Source organism: Sparus aurata, chromosome 20, assembly GCF_900880675.1.
Source record: "Sparus aurata chromosome 20, fSpaAur1.1, whole genome shotgun sequence".
NCBI classification, from domain to species: Eukaryota; Metazoa; Chordata; class Actinopteri; order Spariformes; family Sparidae; genus Sparus; species Sparus aurata.
In genome coordinates this window covers 21377560-21401239 of record NC_044206.1, presented here as the reverse complement: position 1 = coordinate 21401239, position 23680 = coordinate 21377560, and the positions used below count along the sequence as shown (strand labels likewise).

At 42.4% G+C, this 23680-nt stretch overlaps 2 protein-coding genes across 4 annotated transcripts; both read left to right on the top strand.

The window, feature by feature from the left end:
- Positions 1 to 340: 340 nt before the first annotated feature.
- Positions 341 to 8670, top strand: arf2b (ARF GTPase 2b). 2 transcript variants are annotated; one of them, XM_030400610.1, is made up of 5 exons: positions 341 to 470; positions 1556 to 1713; positions 3045 to 3155; positions 6252 to 6376; positions 6821 to 8670. In XM_030400610.1, exons 2-5 carry the CDS (start codon positions 1566 to 1568, stop codon positions 6980 to 6982), a joined length of 546 nt encoding a protein of 181 aa, XP_030256470.1. In that variant the 5' UTR covers positions 341 to 470; positions 1556 to 1565; the 3' UTR covers positions 6983 to 8670. The 2 variants fall into 2 exon arrangements, with proteins under 2 accessions (XP_030256470.1, XP_030256471.1); XM_030400611.1 differs by lacking the exon at positions 341 to 470 and adding an exon at positions 536 to 683.
- A 1176-nt stretch (positions 8671 to 9846) lies between these two features.
- On the top strand, positions 9847 to 23527 carry grb7 (growth factor receptor bound protein 7). Of its 2 annotated transcripts, none has more exons than XM_030399367.1 (15): positions 9847 to 10030; positions 12836 to 12995; positions 13682 to 13799; positions 17410 to 17566; positions 17647 to 17768; positions 18483 to 18557; positions 19147 to 19284; positions 19397 to 19507; positions 20132 to 20230; positions 20403 to 20486; positions 20597 to 20713; positions 20866 to 20923; positions 21014 to 21101; positions 21768 to 21861; positions 21973 to 23527. In XM_030399367.1, the coding sequence occupies exons 2-15, from the start codon at positions 12841 to 12843 to the stop codon at positions 22117 to 22119; spliced, it is 1563 nt and encodes a 520-aa protein (XP_030255227.1). In that variant the 5' UTR covers positions 9847 to 10030; positions 12836 to 12840; the 3' UTR covers positions 22120 to 23527. The 2 variants fall into 2 exon arrangements, with proteins under 2 accessions (XP_030255227.1, XP_030255226.1); XM_030399366.1 differs by having other exon boundaries at positions 9848 to 10030; positions 19144 to 19284.
- The last annotated feature ends 153 nt before the right edge of the window (positions 23528 to 23680 follow it).

Below are 23680 nucleotides of genomic sequence, written 5' to 3'. Positions count from 1 at the left end.
AAAGTGACTGCTGGCACAAAGTTGGAGGCACAATTTTGTCTACTGTGTCATTGAATGGGATCAAGCCACTGAGCACATCTGTCCACATACTTGTGGCTCCTCTGTACATATTACTGAGAATCAGTCCTCCATCAGTAACATATATTTGGGTTCAGCTGGAGTAATGATCACAATCTGCACACCAGGTCCAGTCGGTCGTGTCGTCCACTGTGGCTGAAACTTGAATAAACTTGTGTGCGGTTCACTTCCTCGACATTTTGTGCTATGTGCACACACAACGACCTGCTGACGCTGTGATTGGACGGCAGGATGACGGAGGCGGGTCATCGGTTACACCATCCGCACTATGATTGGCTCAGACTCGGTAGTGGGAAGTGGCCGTACGCCGGTGTCTCCCTGGTTGCGCAAGACGCCATTTTGGAGTGACAGTGAAAGATAACGGAACGATCGAGAAGCTGTCTTTTCTAGAGGTAATAACCCGCACAAACGCGCTGTTTCTCGTCCTAAAATGTGATAACGTGTGAAGTGACTGCCGCTCGGCACGAACTGCCCGCTTTCTGCGGCGTTTGACATGACGTCACGGTGTTCTCTCTTTACTGTGACGCGGCATTTTGCTAACGGCAGCACCGTTAGCTCGCTCCCGACAGCAGTTCATATAACGGACACATCAAAGAGCTGTCACTGTGGGTTTTAACTGAATACCAGACGGAAATCTCACCGATGTTATATAGAGCACGTCAGGGTTGGATAGCTGATGAGGCGTCGCCGTGTATTATTAACAGCGGAGCTCTTTTCATCGTTAAAATCGCGAAATTGTCTCCCGCTATTAGCGAGGAGCTACAAGCTAGCAAGCTAACAAGCTGAAGCATCCGCCCTTAGTAGCTAAAGCTAGCGGTAATCGGCTTCGAGCAGTAGTAACTAGCCAACGGCACCCAACTTCGGCTAATTACCTTTCTATAATGATCAACGATTCCACAAATACAGGGCACTTTTACTTTACATTACACCCTCACGGACGCGAAGTTCCACATTTGTTGGGTTTTCGGCCTCTTGTTAAGGTCGTGGTGTTGTTGGCTAGGGAGCTAGCGTCTTGTGACGGCTCAGTCATAGAGTAATATTATCCCTGCCGCTATTGCATAGGGATGGAGTTTGCCAGCTGGAACAGGCCTTTCTTATCTGGCGATCAGTTAGCTGTTCTGTTTAACAATCGAGCTCCCTCAGGATACATGTTTTTTTGTTTGTCTCTTCAGGAACGTTAGAGAAATTCCAGTGAACATTTTGCGATGTAAACGCAGGGAAACGTTTGGTAATGGTTGATGTTGGTAATGTAAAGCCCATAGACCGTAACCTCTGCGTTTAACCATTAGCTTAAGCAAACATCTCACTTGTGTTCCCACCATCGAGTCTTTTACTCGACCTCACAAACTGCTGCCATCAACCTGATTTCGGTTTTGCACCAATTCTACTATGTATGAATTGTACCTGAACGCTTACCTTGTCTGAAACACCACACATGTTTTTCCTCCTAACCCTGTTTCTGTCTCTGCTCTGACAGCTTTGCCACCATGGGGAATGTATTCGCAAGCTTATTCAAGGGCCTTTTCGGCAAAAAAGAGATGAGGATTCTTATGGTCGGGCTCGATGCTGCTGGAAAAACAACCATCCTATATAAACTGAAGCTTGGAGAGATAGTCACCACCATTCCCACCATTGGTATGGATATCCTCATATTAATCCATTGTCTTTACTGTGTTGTCACCAGTTTTATAACTGAGTATTGTCTGAATGTCATTCATTGTTATTACCCGTTATTCATTGAACAAAAGAAGACAACGTTCTTTAATCTTAAATAGCGGTGGACTGATTTATTGGCCTGGTGGATTATCCGAGCTGATATTCAGCATTTTTCGGATTATCGGTATCCAGTTTTTCTGTCAGAGTGACGATCTATTCAACATGATGAAACATCCTCTTGCACAATGTCCCACCCACTACCCCATGTGATTGGTAACACATCATGATTAATAGCCTATAAACCCAAAAAAAATGGGAATCTGCAAAGTAACGAGTTACTGCTCAACAGAATAAATGTAGTGGAAAGGAGGTATAAAGTAGCAGAAAATGGAAATACTCAAGTAAAGTACTTCAAAATTGTGGTAAACTCTACTTTGTTCATTGGCTGTAAGATTTTAATTTTTACTGCAAATGAATTTTGGTTCCAAATATTGATTATCAGTCTCCTCGGTTTCTAATAATCTGTTTTGGTGTTGCCCCTGAAAAAAGGCCATATCAGTTGTCCCTCAATCTTAAATATTGTCTGAACATCATCAGCTGTACTTCGATTAAGGAGATGGAGCTGGTCATCTATTGATCACTGGATTAGCGGTTTGATCCCCGTCATCTCTCATTGAAGTGTCCTTGGGTTGCTCCCGAGCCACTAGGGATGCACAAGCCTGTGCATTCCTAATTGCCTAGATAAATGGGACGGTTTCATTAGAAGGGATACATGGCGTAAAAGCCTGTGTTAAATCAAATATGCAGATCATTAAATCAGATTTCCATTCCGTGTGAGATGGAAACAGATGTGGTCACCCGTAACGGGCTCCAGCCAAAAGGTGAAGAGGGCGAGAACTTTACCCAAATGAACTGTGATCTAAAGTGGGCCACTATCTTATCAAGAAATAAATACACAAGATTAGGAATCTGACCAGAAATTAATTCTCAGATCATTTGCAGATTATTTTCTTGATTAATGAATTTGCTAAGTGGTCTGTAAAATGGTGAAAAATGTCCATCAGTGTTTCCCAAAGTCCAAGAAAAGATTAGTAGTTAATATTCACATCTAAGAAGCTGGAATCAGAAAATTTGACTCAAACTGATTAATCATTTATCAGAATATCTGGCTATTAATTCAATAGTTGACCACTAATTTGATGGCGGCTTTCAGTACTTGACAATTTGTAGTGATGGATTGTTGGATGTCAGAATTCAAAACTTGAATTGTGTCATTTACTGACGTGTGCATGTTTCTCTCCTCTGTCTAGGTTTTAATGTTGAAACTGTAGAATACAAGAACATCAGCTTCACAGTGTGGGATGTGGGCGGTCAGGACAAAATCAGGCCGCTGTGGCGCCACTACTTCCAGAACACTCAAGGTGAGGAGGACTTTATCTGAGCTGGCAGGGGTGTCAGTGAACATTACTGCCTATAGGTGGCCTCATTGGTGCATAAAAGATGATCTTTAACTAGTCAAGCAGTGACTCATACGCTATTGTACAATTCTCAAAGGGCTTTTGTGTCACTCCTCTACTATTTCCTGAAATTGAATTAATCAGAATATGTGAAAGCACTGTGGGCTGACACTCACCTAGCATGTCCTGATGATGCAGCCTGCAGGTGAATTCTTAATTGAACTGGTGTTTTGTTACAGCTACTGTCCACAATTCTTTTGTGATTCCAGCCACTCCCACAGACCCCTTTGGTCCTGTTTTAGCTCCTCTTGTTTCTCTTGCGTGCAACAGACAAACATCTAGCTGCAGCAAACCTCATCATCCACATGCCGAGCATCCAAGTGTGAAATTGAACGTGTGAATCATTTTGGTAAAAACAGTTTGTTACCGTGGCATTAATCAAAAAATCCCATGAGTGTTCCCGAAGCAGCACGTCTTACTAATATGGTGTTTGCTTGGTTCAGCACACATACGCAGACTCACTGACTTGCTGTCTGTAAAATACCACTATCCTCTACCCTCAGGTCTTCAAGCCCGGGGATTTGGGACCAACTAAGGGGGCCCAAAATAAATCCGAGGCATTACAATATGATTAAAAGGGATAATACAAGATAAAGGTTATTTTTTCTGACCTCTTTCTTAGTTTTCTGGAGAAATACTGCATACTTTCAACACTCCAAGCCTTTAAAAAGTCCGTAAAATATTTTGAATCTAAAGCCATCGTGCCCTCTCAGTAAGTAAACCTACTGCTAAAAACTACTATGAGAAAAACGGTGCATAAACACCTCCATTTGATAAAAATGTTGAAAGCATGTGATAACAGGATACCTTCAAATGTTGGATTCACCAAACATGAATAAAACTCTTGACACTCACAGAAAACGGGAGTTTTTATTTAGGAGTAAATGACCCTGTAAACACAAGTCTATTGAATTGGACAAGTGCAAGCTGCTATTTTTTCAGCGGATTCACCGAACAGTAGTCGACCCCAATTTTAAGAGGTGATCTTGTCCCTGAAAGGCTAAACTTGAACTTTTAAAGACGAGTGCAGAATAAATGAGACACTTTTATATTCTCTGCCAGTGGTTCACACTTTACAGAGTTGAAACCACACATATAACACTGGTTAACCTGATGCTGGATGAAAAAAGACAACACTGTGGTATTAGATGTCATGCTCTCAGTGAGCATCGATCGCTTAGTTTTTGTACTATATGCTCACATCAGAGGGTCTAATTTAACCCTGCCTCATACAAATATAAGAGGAGCAACCAGAGCAAGTGCGAGCTGTTTACTGGCTCTATATGACAACTTGGTCCATCGTCACACAGATACAGAGATCACCTGTTTGTGTCTTCAGTAAGCTACAGAGATGTTGAAACATTAACCTAACATGCTAGCTCATAAATCAGGAAGTGTACAAACGCTGGATTGACATGTTTTCAGCCATGAGGATTCAAATCTGTCTGGGACCCTCTGTCGTCCTCTTCTGCTTCCCCACGTTTTATGGCTCTGTTTGTCAAACATTTACACAAAATCACACGAGGTAAAAGCTGCAGCTGCTTCGCTCTGTTTCAGTTACACTGCCAGTCACTAATGTCAGAGCCGGTTTCTTCATTGACTGAACTCGCTCTGTGACGCCAGAGAAACACGCAAGTTAAAAACAAGAACATTTTCTTGTAGTTTGATGGGCTGTGTTTTAAAAGAACAAAATGTCCTATTTCTCAAAATGCTGCTTTTACATCATTTAGAAGAGGGTGACAGCACTAAGTAATACATTCAACTGCATTCTAAAGTAGTCGGATGCCAAGATTCAAGTGTTTTCAGCTTTCAGTTTGATGTTCACACTCAGCACACCTGCAGAAGTGACACATTTTGAGTTTATTTTTAAATTGGCTGTTTTCGACACTTGACAGCAGTGTAGGCAGCTTGATAGCTGAACCGTGTACTTGACTTTCAGCTATTCACATTGAAATATCCAGGATCAATTCCATTCAAACTTTATTTTAGACTCAACAGAGAGTCCACAGCCATGAAAGCAAAGAAAAATAAAACCACAACAATGCATCAGTCAGTGTAGAAAACGGCTCATAGGATCTGAGCCGTGTTTTCTGAGCCTGGCTGAGTACCGAGAGCAGCTCTTCTCCAGGCTGGTTAAAGCCCTGATGATGCTGCTCTCTGACTCATTGAATACATGAAGTTATACATCAGATGTCTCAGAAGTCCTTCACATGTCGGAACACCAGAGGACTCAAACAGCTGACACTTTGTGCTCTGTGCCATGTGGGACTGAGATATAAGGTCAAAACTCTGAGATTTGTAATCTCTAAATTATGATTTCTAATCTTCAAATGTAGATTTTCTTTTGAACTCATATTTACGCTGTAATCTCATACTTGACTTTCTATCTCACAATTATGATTTTAGGTCATAATTTCCATTCATCTAAAAAATTTGACCTTTTATCTTGTCTGTTTTTGAATCCCATAATAACTAATCTGTCTTAAACTCACAATTTCTGCTTTTCATCTAATTTTTACTTATATATATCTTATGATTTCACCTTTTACATCATAATGTATGTACAACAATAATAATGTGAAGTGCGAGTGGTCGCTAACACTAGAATCGTGTGATATATAAAATCTGTCTATATCTTTTCATCAGGCTCAGTTTTACATACAATTTTTTTTCTCTTTTTTGTAGAAATGGGTTTCCACAGTGAACACAAAGCACACACGTTCTCCATATAATCCTCAAAACTGAAATATTTAGATAACGACCATGTTAGAACCACAGAGTTCAGTGCTGCATCATCCGTTACGCTGTATAAATATTAGACTTTTGTCAGGTCAAAGAGAATTAGTAAGCAGCAGGAACAATTAGCTCCAAATGAATAATGAATCAAACTGATTCACAGCTTTTGATCTGAGAGAGGAGGAAACACTTCGAAGCCAGAAGAAACAAACATGCACCAAACTTGTGTGAGGTGCTAACAGTGAGCTGTGCTTCTGTCTGCAGGGCTCATCTTCGTGGTGGACAGCAACGACAGGGAGAGAGTGAACGAGGCGAGGGAGGAGTTGGCCAGAATGCTCGCTGAGGACGAACTCAGAGACGCCGTGCTGCTCGTTTTTGCAAATAAACAGGTGAGGCCACATTTCAGAGGTCGGTTTGAATTATAAAACTGAGATTTATGAGGATCCATTTTGTCTTGAATTTATATGATAGTCTGTAGAGTTTGATTATGTGTGGATACAGAGGTATCTGAGTTTGTTACAGGGTTGCAGCGGTATACAATGGTATAAACTAACATTTATCATACGTTGTAGATTTACTTATCTACAGTATTGATTGCTTCTGTAATGGTAGTAAAAAAATGTAAACAGTAGATTTGAAAATTTCCATCTTGCATTTGTTTAAAATGTAATACTAAGTTTTTTATTATAGTAAAAATTGTGTAATATCGTGAAACAGTGATGTTTTCTGAGATGGTTAACACACAAGTGAATTCTCCTGAACCGTTGCAACACTAGTTAGTAACATGTCAAACATCGAACCTGCATCCTGACAGACGTTTTCTTCTCCTCCAGGATCTCCCCAACGCTATGAACGCTGCCGAGATCACAGACAAGCTGGGCCTGCACGCCCTCCGCCAGCGCAGCTGGTACATCCAGGCCACCTGCGCCACCAGCGGGGACGGCTTGTACGAGGGCCTGGACTGGCTCTCCAACCAGCTGAAGAACCAGAAATGATCCATTCCACCAGTTTTGTTTTTTGTTTGTTGTTTATTTTTTCTGTTTCAACACAGCGGCAGCACCGGACCCAGGCCCCTTCGCTCCCATCTAACCCGACCTCCAGCCCCAGCTCTTTCTTTCAAGAACTTCCTTCATTCCCTCCCTCCTGCTTTCTCCCCCTCGTCAGTACTCTTGGGGCTCTAGCCTGTGCTGCTTGTGTGTGCGTGTGCGTGTGGGCGTGCATGTGTGTGTGTGTACCTTGTGTGTTCAGCGAGTGTGTGTGGGTGTGAAGGCGTCTCTGTGTATGTTGGCTGGGATTGGGAGTAACCCTGGCGTGCCTTTTACACACCTGTGGAATCAGCAGTCTGGTTTTCAAGCCCCTCTCTCCATCCACCAAACTCAGCCTCCGCCCCACTCAGCCTACCCCCACTCCAAGTCTTGCACGGCCCCCTTCTCCCCCACCCTTACTCTCCAGAGGAAGCATGGTTTTCATACGGCAAAGAAAGAGCAAGGGTGCAAGCTCTCCTCCCCCCTCCCTGTAGTATATATCTATGTTAACTAGAAATGTCCACCTGATGTAGACTGAATGCTAAATGTTCATTTTAACCTCATTTTGATTTTAAAACCTCAAACCCACCAGTAAGAGATTCAGTAAATTGCATCTTAACCTGTATCAGGTCGAAGCAAATCAAAAAACAGAAAAAAAAAGGACAAAAAAAAAAAAAAAAGCCCATCCTCGATCATTCTGGTGTCATTTGAAAATCATGCTGTTTGTTTTATTATTATTATATTGGAATATAACATATTATTCTTAGCAATGGTTCTCCAATGAACACTACCTTTCTCCCCCCACTAAGAGAGACCGTGAAGCACAAGGCAAGCCAACAATCTAAAAATTAAATTAAAATTAGAATCTGCGATGATTATGCAATTCTCAGCTTTTCAGATTTGTTTGGTAGCTGGAGTTTTAATTCCCTCGGTTCAATTGACTGATCATCTACTTCCTGTAGGTCAAAAAAAAAACGGTGTTGGGCATTTCACAAACTGAGACAGGTGTCCTGATACATTCACAAGCTTCACATGTTATTCCTTTAAGAGATGTTACATGTGTTTTTTTTTTTTTTTTTCTGTAACTAGTTTTAGCATTTCTATTTGTACTATGACTGCTGAACCAAATGCATTTGAGCAGTATGACAAATCCTGTATATGAAAGTAGTGTTTCCTCGAGGGCCTGAACTGATCTTGACTGAAGAGGTTTTCTCTCACAAACGGTTGGCAGTTTTATTTTGAAAATATGAAGGCATCCAGCTGTCTAATTTTCCTGGTTGGGATGAAGGATTGGCACCAAATATGAAGGCTTTTAACTGTGAACAGCCCAGACATGGTGAAACACAGTTCTCATGTCTGGTTGTTGACGGGCTACTGCACAGTAGAGCACTGCTTACTTCATGACTGAACAGACCAACACAAAGAGCACTCGGTCGGTAGCTCGTCCGTGAGCTGGAAGGACTTGGCGGTAGACCTGTTAATGGGGAAGCGGTGTGCAGTTAACTGGTCGTGAGATTCAGCAGGCGTTCTCAGTGTTGAACCACGGGGGGTTAAGCTGGCACTTCTGTCAAGAATGATTGTAAATCTGTAAGTTCCCCTGTAAACTGTTTCCGTGGGGATTTCCTGAACACATTAATAAACATGATTTGATCCAACAGATAGTGGTTCTGTGTCGGACTTTTCTTGATCTCTGAGTGTGTTTTTAAAGTTGCATGTTAAGATCACGTTATCTGAAGTACCTTGGTTATTTACAAATACCAGCAATGCTACTGACATTTTCATCAACCTCGGCTTTAGTGCTGTAAAGTAACAGAAAATCAAAAATACTTAGAACATTTAGTTACGTACAACACTTGCGTAAATGTACATTTTTCAGCTCTGCTTTTATGATAGTAGATAATCATTGAGGTGATTTTAAGGAAGTGCTGCAGACAGATAACGACATTGTGGTGACTTGCCGAAGGGCTTTTAGTGGTAATTAAGTGTCTTTTGTATTAAGAGATCTAGCAGATCTGTGAAAACATGAGCGTTCATGTTCACGTCCTGCCAGAACATGCAGCTGTCAGAGAATAAAAACATTTCCTCCAGGTTGGATAACTAATTGTCTTCATTAAATAATTTTCTCAGTAACGTGTCAGCACGTAAGGATCTGCTTTGATGTGTTTGTCTGCTACCGGAGGTTCATAACTCTGTAAATACTTAACCACATTATACTTCTGCTTGAACTTCTATCGGGTCAGAATGAAAGTAAAGGTAAAAAAAAAAAAAAAAGAACTAAACATGTCAGTCACCATTTAAACCAGTAGGTGGAGACAAGCAGCCACAATTACAACTATCTGGATTTAACAGCTGCATGTGGTGCTCAGATCAATCCCCTCTGAGGTCTGTTATTTGAACCTCTACATAATATATATTTTTTAAAGTTAGATTCAGCAATTTCAACAACAGGAAAGTCTTCAATGTGTTGTAACCCCCACAAATAATTACTTTAATTTTCTGTTGATTAATTAAACTGTAGTGGTGGAAAGTACATTTACTAAAGACGGTATTTGAGTACAAATATGCTCTTTTTAATGCTACCGTACACATCTGAGTTCATTTTTGAATTTTTACTCCACTATATATATTTGCCAGAAGGTGATTTATTTTTAAATTCATATTTTTCAATTTAAAAAAACATGAAAATCTTATCAAATACAGTATAAAACCACTTACTAGTAACAATACCATAGTTTAAAATAACTGTACAACAGTTTAAAATGGAAATACCATGAACCCGGAAGTTAATCACTCATATTTGAACCTGTGAAACTCAGAGCAGGAGGCGTGTCTTCGGCGCACACCTGACGGACAGGCCCCGCCCTCCTCCTCTGCTCTACAGTTGTTGGCACTCTGTGGTGGCTCGGCATCCCATTTTATCAGACTCACGCACAGAGAAGCACAAGTCTCAGCATCACATGAGGGATTAACACGATGGCTGACAGCTGAACCTGCCGACTGACGACACAAAGTTCACAGGTACGTCTGTTTTTTTTACCTGAGATGCTAACAAGCTAGTCCAAACAGGTGCAGGCTGGATTTAACCGCGAATTTAAAGGTCATACGAAAAGATGAACGTAGCCGAAGTTAGCCGAATTTATTACTCTGTCAGTATCCACTTATTTAAAGGTGTGTTTTAGTCGACCGAGCTTGTGTGAGGACAGGAGAGTATTTTTCTTCATTTTCTTTATGAGGTTTGGTGCTACACCTGTGTTAGCTCAGATTCTGGGCTTCTAGAACTATCATAAATCAGTTTTTTCAGCTGGACTTCACCACCTCTTGTTTACAGATATACAGAGACATGTTTGGAGATATAAACAAAATGTCTACAGCATTTCCTTACATAAGCTTGAAGGGTTTAAAGTGGACACCAACACACTGTTATTTCAGAGAGTGAACAGCACTCACAGGTTCTGGGTTAATAACTCAGTGAGGTGTTGATGATCTGATAACAAGTGTTTCGTTTCCCCAGGATGTGTAACTTTATGTCTCAGGTGCTCTATATACAGCAGGAGCCTTATCTGGCCTACTTCTCACTTTATTGTGGCAGTGTGTTTGTTTAAACTTATATAAAGTCAGATGACTCGAGCTCTGTTTTTCAGCAGCAGCCAGACAGTTGTGATGCTGAAATGAGTCAACAGAAAGTTTATTATCAACATTATTTGTTGATTTGCTGCTTTTCTTTATCACATGTGATGCTAAACTACATGTCTTTATATTTTGGACTGTTAGTTAAATAAAATTTAGTATTTTAAAACATCATCTTGGCTTAAAGAGATTAAAAAGGTTACTTCTTTTAGAGTGGCTCTGAAGAACAAATCACTACAGCAAATAGCAAAACACAACCGCAAATAAGAAAAAACAACAAATCAAAATGTATCACAAAACTCAACAATTAGCAAAACGTACGTTGATTATATTTTAGTTGTGTTTTGGACCTCAGGGCCACCGTACTTTTACTATTCCTGCCACAACTCGGTGCTGATAATGACTGTACATCATATGGGCAGAAAATATTGCTGCATTATGGGCAAGAAAACCGTTAAAGATGTCTGGAAACAATTGGTTAATCAGTCAATAGAGATTTTATTGGCGACCAATCAAACAAGGATACAGAAGCTCCACTGGGACAGTTTGCTGCTTCTCTGTGTCACCTGAATGTTTTTGTGTTTGAACCTCTGATGGTCATTTTTCAGAATTTTCAAACATTTCATTGAGTCATTGATGAGGTGATTAATCAAAAACTAGCACAAAGATGATTTTTAAGTAATGATTGTTTGTTGCAGCGCTTCATCTGGTGCATTCATCTTTCCATTCCTGCCTCGTTGACTTTACACTTGAGCAAACGGTCTTCAGGTTTCGCTGCTTTGTCTTCTCACGTTCCCTGATGTTCGTGCCTTCCTTTATCCACACCTACACCTGTTTACACTCTTTTTTTAAATTGGACGCACACCTGCCGCGGAGAGATTCAGAACCGCTAACTGCTGCATTGAGGTCTTTGTCTTGTGAGAAAGGTAATGTTATCCTCTGCTGTGTGCCGTGTGTGGAGGATAATGGAAATATTCAGATTCTCAGCCGTCGCCGCCTCCTGGCCTGATCAAAGCACTCGGTCTGTGTGTAAACCTGCAGGCTGCCACCGGCTCTGCTCACCTGCTGCATGATCTGCATGGTAATGACACGACTACAAACAGAGTCTCCTGGAAACTCTGTTAGGAAGAAGTATCAGAAGCAGGGCTGGGTCGAAGAGGACGATTAAATATGTTACTTATAAGAAAATTTTTCTATATTTCACATTTTAAATTGATGTTAAAATGAACAGAGCTTTGTTTTCAGTTTTATGCATTACATCAAACTCTTATCTAAAAAAATGTGTTGTATTTATTGGGACTACAGAGTTTTCTGCAACATAAAAGGTCACGCCTGTACGTTAATAATGATTTAGACCGTGGTTATTTTTAGCCGTGCCTCTGCTCAGCGTCACCTTCAGCGTCAAACTTAATTATTGGTGACATTTTAAGATCTGCAGCTGATTATCTGCAGCGGGTTGTTTGCGTTTACTCAGTCAAAACACACACACACACACACACACACACAGAGCAGCTCGTTCGTGATAAGTATAATTACCATCGTGATAAAATAACAATCACAGCCCATTAACATACAATGCTACGAGGTCAACAACACAGTTAAGTCATACTTTCGTTACTCAAAATAGACTTCAGTGACGCAGACCAAGAGGAAAATACAAACCTGAATATCCACACATGCAACACCTGCTGCTGGTGTGTCTGTGTGTGTCTGTGTGTGTCTGTGTCTGTGTGTGTGTACAATAGTTTTGTCTGTTTATTGTCTCTGTGCGCGGCTCAGTTGATACTAAAGTTTTGTTTTGAAATGGTGAAAATTTTAAATCAATGCAGCTCCAGATTGAATGAGATGCACCATTACACTTGACTAATATCTTGAATATGTAAACAGCCAATCAAAACATATAATTGAGGTGTTTTTTAGACATTTTTATGTGGAAATGTTGCGTACTGTACCTTTAAACATAATCCCCACCTGAGAAACTAATTTGAATGGGTTTTTCATTTTACTACCTGTGCAAACAATCAGGTGACTCCTTCGGTTGAAGAGAACACTGTGTTCTCACTGAGTTTCTCCTCTATTTAAATAAAGTCTGATCATAGTTTGCATGTGGATTTCTGTAGCGAGCGCACGCAGGGCACGCAGAAGCCTCCTGGTTCCAGTTTGAAGCACCTGACTTCCCTCCTTCCTCCCCCTCAGGTATCATGATGGAGGTGGCAGCGGGTCCCTGGACTGAAGTATTCGAGGGCTCGGAGAGGAACGGGGAGTCGCTGGGGAGCTCCACTCTGACTCTGGCTCCTCTGGTCGCCGATTCTCCGTCCATACGCCGCTCCCAGCCCATCTTCATCAACTCCAACAGGTACGACCAACAAGAAGCTGGCACCCTAACACAGACAGCGTTATTCACTCGTAGAGGACTTGAGTCAATAGACTTCTGAAGGAAGCGGTGGATATTATTGACTCTAGTCGGTGAGTCAACCTCACGGCTATAAGTCATCTCCCGCGTAAAAGCAGTTTCTGTTAAAGCCAGATGCTCCCCGCCTTAAAGACACAAGTCGTAAAGTGTGATTGTCGAGCGATTGTGGAGTTTCACCTCCTCGTTTGTGTGCACAGACACGGTCCATGTGTTTCTTGTGCCCCGGAGACAACAAAAACAGTGTTTTCTTAAAGCAACCGCTTCAGTGTTAATGCTGTAAATACATGGGTTTGAACGTTTATATAAAGATCTTCTGACGATAAATCAAAATGCAGTAATAGAAGTCAGAATAATCGCGTTCTGAATTTGTTGGATTTTGTCACCGTCTGTTTTAAGTTCTATTGAACAAAAAACAGCTCTGAACAAAGTTTTGTGCTTCCCACTGTGCACTTGGCGAGCGTTCGATCGTAAGATAAACAGAAGTAATCCAAAGGAAAGACCAAAACAAACAAGGTGTTAGTCCGACTGGCAGCGCCTCACTTCCTTGCTCTGTCTGTGGCTCTCAGCCTGGCAGGAAGTTAATCTTGAAAACTGCATTAACTGTTCCTCTGTTCTGTCACCGTTTCCAGGTCGAAAGGCGTCGAGTCCTTCTCTTCCTCTGTCCCGTCCATACCCAACCCTTTTCCGGAGCTGTCGAAGTCTCCGGTGCTCATCAGCTCACTTCCACCGCAGTCGAGCGACAAACACGTGAGTTCAGAGCCTCGTTTAGAAAACAGCTGATTTACAAATCTATTGCACCCGGAAAATGCTTTGATAAATGAGACAGACGGCAGTTTTGAGAGTCATGTCTGCTCATTGCGTTGTTCTTTAGCTGTGACATTTGTTCCTTTTCATCTTCAGTTTCACTGTTACATTACAGATCTTTTAACAGCTTATTAACAGGAGGCGGGGACCAGGTGTCAGTGTGATGTCACCATCTTGATTTGCCAGCAGTTTTCTTGTGAAAGATTCAATAAAACAGTCAATGCTCGTAATTAAAGCCTCAATTTTGGTAGAAATTTGGATCCACATTTAAAAAACAACATCATGCTCCTTTATTAAAGCCAACAAGCTGTCTGTGTTCACTCACACATGAAGGTTATCCTCATGTAAGTAGTGTGAGTTTGATGGCAGGTTCACTCGCCCCAAACAGCCAGAATACCGAGAACAATTAGCAGCAAGATAGCAAGCAACATTAGCATTCTGTTCTTTCTGTGATCCTGCAGTGTGTTTTCTTTTCCCATCTCTTCTCTGTATGTTCATGAAGGAGAGTACAGTTCTCGTCCATTCAGCAGCCAAATAAGAGAGTTGGAGTACATTACAGTGGATTTTGGCGACTCTGTGGCTCATTACGGCAGACGAGAGCGACGATGTGTCCAGTTTTTCGAATTAGCCCAAAAAAATGGCATCTGCGCCTCCATTCTGGTCTTTTAGTCAAAGTAACAGCACAGGAAAACATATTATTTGTCTGATATTTGCATTAAGGCATCAACACTACAAGTATGATTATGCATAACAACTTTAAGAAGCAACTCTTACAAAATTCACCTTCGTACAAGTTGTCACAAAGGGATAAATTGGGCACAGAGGCCAAAACCATCTTCTGTTCCAGGCTGTAAACATGGTTATTTCTGCACTGAAGTTAGGTATTTAACATGGATTGACTCTCTTTTTGAGCCCCAAGTGGTCACTCGAGCAAACTGCAGCTTTTGGCTTCATTTCGGAGGCTGCTGCTTGGCAGAGAACCACAGACGAGGTACAGAGGTGGGAAAATACAAAGAAACAGACAAAGACGTTGTTGGTTTTGGTCTTAATTTGATTTATTGACAGTAATAAAAACAGATGCTGGCAGCCTTATCCTCTTTTTGTTCAGACACATCACATCCACTGCGTTAATCCCCTCACCTGGCTGATCTGCAGGGTCTGACAGGTGGATCCTTTCAATGTGTCTTGACTTGTTTGCCAACAGGGCAGGTGGAGGTAGCCGATGATTGTGACTGACAGGTGAGCGGCGTTGCCATGACGGCGCTGCCTTATTTTGACTCACAAACACAGTCGGAGTAAACACGTCTGTGATTACAGCAGCAGGTCGTCGTGTCGCGCTCGCAGCGGGGCGTTTCATGTACAATGGCGGAGGCCAACAGGCAGCTGATCGTTTTAATTTGGACCACATCTGGGCAGCTGTGGGGCTGATTTGTGTCGCTGGGTTTCAGTGTTTCTCAAAGCGGGGAATCCTGATTATTCTGCCGGGGCACAAAAGAACTGCAGGAGGGACGACAGGAGCTCAGGAAGTCACCGCCAGCTTTTTGTTCGTTTTCTTGAAGTGAAAACTACATTCAACCTTACACCATGTTGCCAAAAGTATGTGGACAAGGTTGTTTTTTACTACTAGGAGTTGCTTAAAAGTGAATTACATTTCAAATCCTGCACACTGAAGTCAGCTTTAAAGATATAATACTTAGGAATTGCACAAATGTCTAAAATCGGTTCAGATGTTTCCAACTATGTTCAAACAGGACAAATGCACACGTTTACTGAACGTGACGGTGTTTTATCTCATCTGGCAACATTTGATAAATTGAATTACAAGTTAGTTTGCAGATGCAGATTATTTCATAGTTTATAGGTTATTAATTTTGACGAGTCACCAGTCAGACAGTGTTACAGACATTGTGTTAGAGGAGGCTGCATCAGAGCCAAAGTAGCACATTTTCTAAAGTAGTTTAATTTATATGCAAACTGACTGAAAAATCACTGACACTGATAATCACAAAAACGCTGAATATCGACCGCGAGCACTGCTGCAGTCAGGCTGATGAACAGAAGTGAAGATAAATCCACTTTTTTAATCCCAAAACTTCAAAAGTAACTCTGAGCTCTCCTCCAGAATCTGATGTGACTCCGGGTGTTTATTCCTCCAGACGGTCTGGATCTGCACTGAGCAGCTGATCAGCAGCTGATGTGCTCCGCTGCACTCGGCCGTCCACAAACAACATGTCGTTAGTTTTGTTTTGACAGAGACCCTCAGTGGCAGAAGTTGCATATTGTATAATTAACAAGCACAGCGTCTTCACACTCCTATACAGAAGATGACGCTATGAAACTTTAAAATTGGTCTGGTTTTTTCACAAGACATTTTATCAGAGGTGTGAAATATGAAACCATCCGTCTCTTGGACTCCATCCCTTTTCTCCCCGATGGAGAGAATATGTTTTTAAGGCCTCTGCTGCCACAATATGTTGGAGTGTGTTTGTGTTTCACCGTGACAATGTCCTGGAGCACAAACCCAGTGTGTGTTTGATTGCTGAGTGTTTGTGAAAATCTGATCTGGTCTTCTGTGTTGTCACACGTTGTTAGCTTTACGTCTCAATCACAGAAACTGTTCCGAGTGAAGACAAACATATTCTCCTCCTCCTCCGTCTCCTCCCCTGGACTCTGTATTGAACTGGGAGGTTTCCACTGAAGAATCTTCCTCCCCTGTTAAGCCTCCCTGGCTATTATTTGTCCTGACTGACAGCGGCACCCGCCCAACAAGTCAGGACCTGTTGATTGACAGATTACTGGTCGGGCTGGTTTGTTGTCTTGGAGGCGTTAGGCTGGATCCAGACGTCGTGTCAGACAGCAGCACGCTCGGAGAAACATCCTGACCCGCGAATAACCTCCCTCCACTTCACCTCAGCAGCATCAGGAACGCGGAGAGTCCCGCACGCACGACTGCATCTCCGATCTGATCGATTCCTCAACAGATACAGGAAACGCTGAGAGACTGGAGAGTGATATGAGCAGAGCCTCTCGCATGCAGAATAAGATATGAAACCTGTTTCGTATCCTCACTAGAGGAAGTTAAGACTGAGGAAGAGACCTGACCTGCCTCAGTGTCGATCTAAAATTAGGAAGAATTTGAATTGTTAATCCCTCCACACTTCAGCTGTCAGGTTCTTGGCTTCACACTCTGGCTTCTTGTCTCGAGTGTCTCCATTGTTGATGCGATGCCAAAACAAGTTGTGAAAAATATGTTGTTATTGATTCTCTCAGTCTCAGCTTAAACCGGTTTTGTCCGACATGTTTTTTCCAAGACAAATCTTTAAATTATTACTCTCATTTTTTATTGAAAACACACTGCTGCTCTTAATCCCAAACACCTGTTTTTCTTTTCCATCTCTGACGACAGTTTTTCTGCCTTAGCCGGCATGAGTTTCACCAATAAAGCTGAAAATATGATGGTTAGAAAAACAAAAATGTAGAGACCTGGAGAGCTGCTAAACACTGTGGTTTTGTTATGTTTACCTTCTGAATATTTCTTGCACTTTGTCTGCAGCTGATAAAGGTGTACGGAGAGGACAGCCACAGCAGGTCAGTGTGGGTTTCTCGAGGAGCGACGGCCAGAGACGTTTGTCACATGTTGGTCCAGACGGCTCACTGCAGCGATCAGGAGAACTGGGCTCTGCTGGAGGTCCACCCGGTTCTGAGCCTCGGTAAGGCCGCGCTCACAAATAAACAGATCTTTAACCAGAAACTGAAGGTATTCAATGATTAACACACACGTTCTCCTCAGAGAGATGTCTGGAGGACCACGAGGCCGTGCTGGAGGTCCAGGCGACCTGGTCCCTCAAAGGTGACACGAGGTTCGTTTTCTGCAAAAACTACGCCAAGTACGAGTTCTTCAGGAAACCCATGGTACGAAACCTGCAGCGTGTCACGGCAAACACACATCCATCTGTTTTCTTTTACGTAAAGGAACACATCAGACAGGAACGATGAGGATTCGGCAGGTTTTAGTGGTCGGCTCGGCGGACTCAGCCTGACGTCATGTTGAGTCACAATGACTGACAGGTTGCGTGCTGGTGCAGACACGCTAACTTAATTCCTTCAGGTATTCATTACATCATCATGTGTTCTGTCGCCTGAGCTGTAAAACAAAGTGACAGCTCACAGCGAAACTGGTTCTCATGAACCTCCCACCGGTGCCTCTGTGGACTTTGACCACACCGCCGCCAGAAGGCCGAGGAGGGAAGCTGATCGTGGATCGACTACATCATAGTCACACGTCCACAGATCGTCTTTGAGTTTTAACATCAGGATTATAACTATTTTTAAGGCTGCTGATATTCTAGATTCTTATCGTAAAGAGATAAAAAAAAAAAGAAGGAAATCAACAATGTGTGAGTCGTCTGAGAACATTTTACGACTGGATACCTGTTCAGTCTGAAACACTGCAGCTGTTATGTTCCCTGTAAACATCTTGAACAAAGGAGCGTGATTCCTGCATGATGAAGATAATCGTGATCAGAACTACAGCTACATGAGAAAGTGGTCGCAGCAGCTTCTTTGTCCTCATACCTGCTCAGAGGGTTTTAATGACCCCCCCCCCCCTTCTCCTTCCTCTCTCAGCTCTTCTTCCCCGAGTCCATGATCTCTGACAGCGCTGATGTCAGCAAGGGGATGACATCATCGGAGCTCATTCAGGTAAATCAGGAGGCTCAATCACACCGATTCAGGGACACGCGAGCAACACCTGAAATCATCAGTCGAGCGTCAAGTGTTGAGGGCTGAAAAGAGAAAGATATTATCTGTTTTTCTCTTTGTTATTAAAGTTTTGATAAAGTGAAGTAAATATCACAGTAACATGACGACAGCAGTCTGATTTTTACTGAATCATACCTTGAATTCTTCTTCTTCTTCTATGTCATAGGTTGGTAATTATTATTTTTGGATTATCGTCCATAAAACTAAGAACTTCATTCATAAAGCACCTTTCAAAACCTAATTATAAAGTGCTTTGCCATATAAATGTATCTTGTAAAATTACAGGATACATGTATATGCACCATTATAACAGATAAAAGCAAAACTAGTGAATAACAGTAGTGCAAATGGATAAAAACACAGTCGAAGTAAAACAGTTGAGTGTTCACTCTTATATAAAAAAGGCTTTCAGATGAGATTTAAAAGAGGACACTGAATGTAAGTCTCTAAAATGCATTTACATTTTGGAAAATAATGAAAAATGCTTCGGAGCAGAAGCTAAAAATACAGTTTCTGATGTTCTCAGCAGAACCTGCTGAGGTCGGGAACATGTCCGGAGATTCAGGGTTTCCTCCACGTGAAGGAGGCGAGCCGTAAAGCCTGGAAGAAGGTCTACTTTTTCCTCCGCCGCTCCGGACTCTACTGCTCCACCAAAGGCTCCTCCAAGGTCAGAAAGTCAAGTCAGATGTGTTTTTTATTTTTTTACGGCTTTCAGTCGGTCTCAAAGAATCTCTGCTGTTCTTCCAACATTTGATGAATCGTGCCTGTTTGTGTTCCAGGAGCCTCGACACCTGCAGTACGTGGCCGACCTGGATGATCTGAACGTGTACGCGGTGGTGAACGGCCGCAAACTGTACGGAGCGCCTGCAGACTTCACCTTCTGTATCAAGGTAACCTCTTCCTCCCAAACACCCACAGGCAGGAGTGTAACAGTCATTCTTGCGGCTCATTGAGTCAATATTGTTCACACTAACTGCAGGATGTAGAGCTGTTAATACTTCAGGTGTGATTTCTCTTTCCGCCGCGCTGACAGTGACGGATGAACTCAGACTTTCTGTGTCCTGGGGGAACGTACAGTAATATTACACACGGCAGTAATCTGCTGGATATTAGATTTATGTTGTAGCTGTGCTAACAAAATCACATCAGATGTTACATAGTCTGAAAAACACCCAGTTTTAATTTATACGATGTCGTGGATTCTCTGGGCTCGGAAATCACGACACAAAATCTCCACGTGTGCGTATGTAAGATACGTTAACTGACCTAGAAAAGAGGAATGTAGCGGTTAATTTCACGTTCTGTATTATAAACTTATTATTAATTACAGGTCATTCTATTACATTTATATCCTTATTGTATAAACTACACACACATTCTCATTAAATGGCAGAGAAACGCAAATAGAGTCGTTTTTTGTGTGTTTGTGCTGAAAAACATTGGCTGTTAAAACTTTAAAAATCTATAAATCTCATACATCATTTTTGTTTTTTTGTTCTCCTGTGTTTGTGCAGCCTTCAAAGAACCCTGTTCGGACTCAGGACCTGAAGATCTTGTGTGCCGAGAACGAACAGACGCGAACCTGCTGGACCTCCGCTTTCAGATTATTCAAGGTTCATAGAAATAATCCTCCTCTGTCTTTTTATAAACGCACTGTTAACTCTGACTACATTATCTAAAGAAGGAACATCGAAGAGAATGTCATGTTTATTGTCTTGTCCAAGAAAAAAAAAAAAAATCAATGACTAATTAATCCCTGTGTGTGTGTGTTTTATGTGCGGCCAGTACGGGAAGCAGCTTCAGTGTAACTACCAATTATCCAAGTCGGCCCCTCGCAGCCTGGAAGGAAGCAAACTCCCAGATGGCAAAGTGAGATCAACAGACATGATGCAACGCAGAGGAGTCTGGGAAATCGTTTAGTGGTGTCATCTCACATTTGTGCCGTTTCTTTAATTCTGTGTGTGTGTGTGTGTGTGCAGTCAAAGTCAGAGGCCAGCCTGGTGGCCATGGACTTCTCGGGGAAGGCTGGTGGACGGGTCATCCAGAATCCGACGGAGGCTCAGAGCGCAGAGAGGGAGGAGGGGCAGGCCTGGAGGGTGAGGAGGAGGGGAGGAGGTTGTAGAGTTTATCAAGAAATTATTATTTAGATTTGCAGAATTCCTCTTTAAGGACGCAGGCTGATGTAAGCGCCTCCACAGAGCCGATGTTTGACCTCTCTCTGTTCTCTCTGGTCCTCTTCACTTCACAGAGGAGAGAAGCCCTGAGGTGCAGTCTGCCCAACCTGAACTCTGGAGCCAGACCTTCCTGTAAGTCCACATGAGAGGAGAAACAGGGTCCCGATCCTGGACTCCTTCAGTTCTGCTCATGCTCCTGTCTTTCATGTGTTTTGCTCGCAGCCATCCACAAGTCCCAGCCGTGGTTTCACGGCGGCGTGTCCAGGAAGGAGGCGCAGAGGCTGATGGAGAAGCAGGGCCTGGTGGACGGGTGAGTGGGCTGACTGCAGTAAAGATCCTGCCCCTCCTGATTTATATCCAGTGCCAAATAACACCTTAATTAATTGTTATAGCTGACTCAATATGTAGATGGTAGTACTGCTCTATAATCTCCTTTCATCAGCCACATCTAATCTCCCTGAACTGCAAGACGGCCTGACGAGGGGAAAAGAGAAAAAACTCAAAGAAAACATGACCGGGGCCCAGATGACTTATACATGCTGGTGCTGTGTCTCCATTAGCAGATTATTTTCTTGTTGTATGATTCATCGGACACTCATCGCTCCATCTGACGCTCTGAAAGCTGATACTGAACAGTCTGACACAGATTGTGGCCCGAGACGGCGACAGACCCGCCTCACAGAATGTGTTTTTACACAGTACGAAGGAGACGGGGGGACTCATCTGTGGCTCCTTTTTCTACATTTCTTGAAAGGAACAGTTCACCCAAAACTCAAAAATCAGTCGTTATCCCCTCCCGTTAAGGATGTTGAAGTTTTGTAGTCCACAAAACAGGAAGACAGCGATGAACAGCTGGAGTAGCTGGAGACAGTGTCCTGATTTATTCCATTACTTCCCAAGCCTGGTTGCTGTATGTGTCCATGTGAAAATGTCTGCACGAGAAAATGAAACATTCATGTGTACGTGTGTGTTGTAGGATGTTCCTGATTCGCGAGAGCCAGCAGCATGCTCAGTGTTTTGTCCTGGAGCTGTGTTACAAACTGAAGGCCAGACACTACCTGGTGATTGCTGTGAGTCCCCAGAGAAAGATTCTCTATAATGACCTCATTCTTTCAGGAAACGCATTTAAAATGCATCTCCTCTCTGTTCCCTCCCGACTGTGATTATCCTCGTCTCTGCAGTGTGAAGACGGCGGCAGGAAGTACTTCACCATGGACGACGGCCTGACGCTCTTCATCGACCTCCTGCAGCTGGTGGAGTTCCACCAAATCAACAAGGGCATCCTCCCCGTGTGCCTCAAACACCCCTGCGTCTGTGTAGCGCTGTGAGTCCTCCGTTATCCTCGAACGCGACCTCTGGACCTTCACGTCAAGTCTAAAGTGTGAACCCCAGTCATCAGGTTGCGCCGACGTCTCGTTGGCTCGGCTGATAACGAGCAATTACACGACTGGATTATGCGGCGGAGCGGTTCAAAGGTGTGACGTCTGAGATAATGTTATCAGGGCTGGAAGACTCCTGGGACCTGAGAGCCAGACACGAAGCGTCACGTCCGCCCCTCCTCTCTTTAGCATTTTTAATTATTTTTGACTCCATGCGCAACTCCAGACAGTGGCCCTTTTTTTTTTTTTTTTTAATTATCAAGCTGCCATCCCCGTGGAGATGGCTTAATTAGCCATGCTGGACCGACTTTTAGCGCTTTTTGGGAAAAGAGGACTGTGAGCGTGCACTTTCACATCCATGCGGTCACGGCGTGAGGCGGAGGACGTGCAGCGAGGGAAGCGTTTGACTTTGGCTTCACCAGATCTCACTGAGGAACTGATCGATCGTGGCCACCAGGGGGCACTCTGAGGCCAAACTGAACAGAGGGCTTCACAGGGATTTTCCAGCTCCATATATAAGAAATGAACACACGTATTTTGATATTAATACTGAAGATAATTGTGATATTGGAAATATGAAAGTACCCCAGGTTGCATTCATGTAGCATGTAAATCCTCACTTTTCTTTTGGACTGTTCGATGTTTTTGTACATTACCTTCTTATTTGTGCATTTTTTTTAATCGCTGTATTTGCACAATGATGGTGAGGGGGATTGTCTTGTCATGTTTAAACAACCAAATCTGTCACATAAACACACATTTTATGAGGGCACATGAAAACTTGTTGTAGATGTAGGTCGATATTATGAAGGGAGTAGCTTATAAAACTACAGAGGAGGGACTATAAGATGTGTTTAAAGCTCCAGAAAGAGATTCAAGTTAAGACTCTTTAGTAACGCTTTATTGAACAGGTCGACGATTTCCTAATAAGCTCCTTTTCAGCTGATCGAAAATACAATTGGACATATAAACAAATAGTAAAATAAACATTTACTTGGGTTTGGATGGAGCAGAATAATCTTAATACCAAATTATTCCAAAGAAATGGGACAGGAATAAAGTAATTGCACACCTGTAAAATAAAGCATCTTGACCTTTTTCGTTATTGCTGGTTGTGTAAACGTGATATCTTTTATTTAGAATAATTGCACTTAAACTGTTCGAGTTTTGTCGTGATGATCCCGAGCTAAGACGCCAGCATTCATACAAACAGTCTTTATTCATTCAGTCCAAAGTTTACTGTTTTCACACGTTTTTGGTTTTTTTAATCAGAGGTTTTGTTAGTTTTACGTGCGTTGAATGTTTTGCACCCTTTTCACACCTGTTTTATATGTTCAATAAATGATTTCATATTAAACACGTTTTGTTGAATTTAAAATGTTACGTATGTCTCTATCTCTAAACCAAGACCTCTTAAAGAGAAAACGGTGGCGTGAACCTTTACTTAGATGCAGATTTTGTGAGTTTGTGCAGTTGCAGTTTGTAAATACGCTGTTCACGTGAAAGATAT

Excerpts from the sequence above, each read along its gene's own strand:
- arf2b (XM_030400610.1), top strand. The coding sequence starts at position 1,566 with ATGGGGAATGTATTCGCAAGCTTATTCAAGGGCCTTTTCGGCAAAAAA. Across the intron at positions 1,714-3,044 it reads CACCACCATTCCCACCATTG|GTTTTAATGTTGAAACTGTA; the intron begins GTATGGATATCC and ends TCCTCTGTCTAG. Across the intron at positions 3,156-6,251 it reads CTACTTCCAGAACACTCAAG|GGCTCATCTTCGTGGTGGAC; the intron begins GTGAGGAGGACT and ends TTCTGTCTGCAG.
- grb7 (XM_030399366.1), top strand. The coding sequence starts at position 12,841 with ATGATGGAGGTGGCAGCGGGTCCCTGGACTGAAGTATTCGAGGGCTCG. Across the intron at positions 20,231-20,402 it reads CCGCTTTCAGATTATTCAAG|TACGGGAAGCAGCTTCAGTG; the intron begins GTTCATAGAAAT and ends ATGTGCGGCCAG. Across the intron at positions 21,862-21,972 it reads GACACTACCTGGTGATTGCT|TGTGAAGACGGCGGCAGGAA; the intron begins GTGAGTCCCCAG and ends TCGTCTCTGCAG.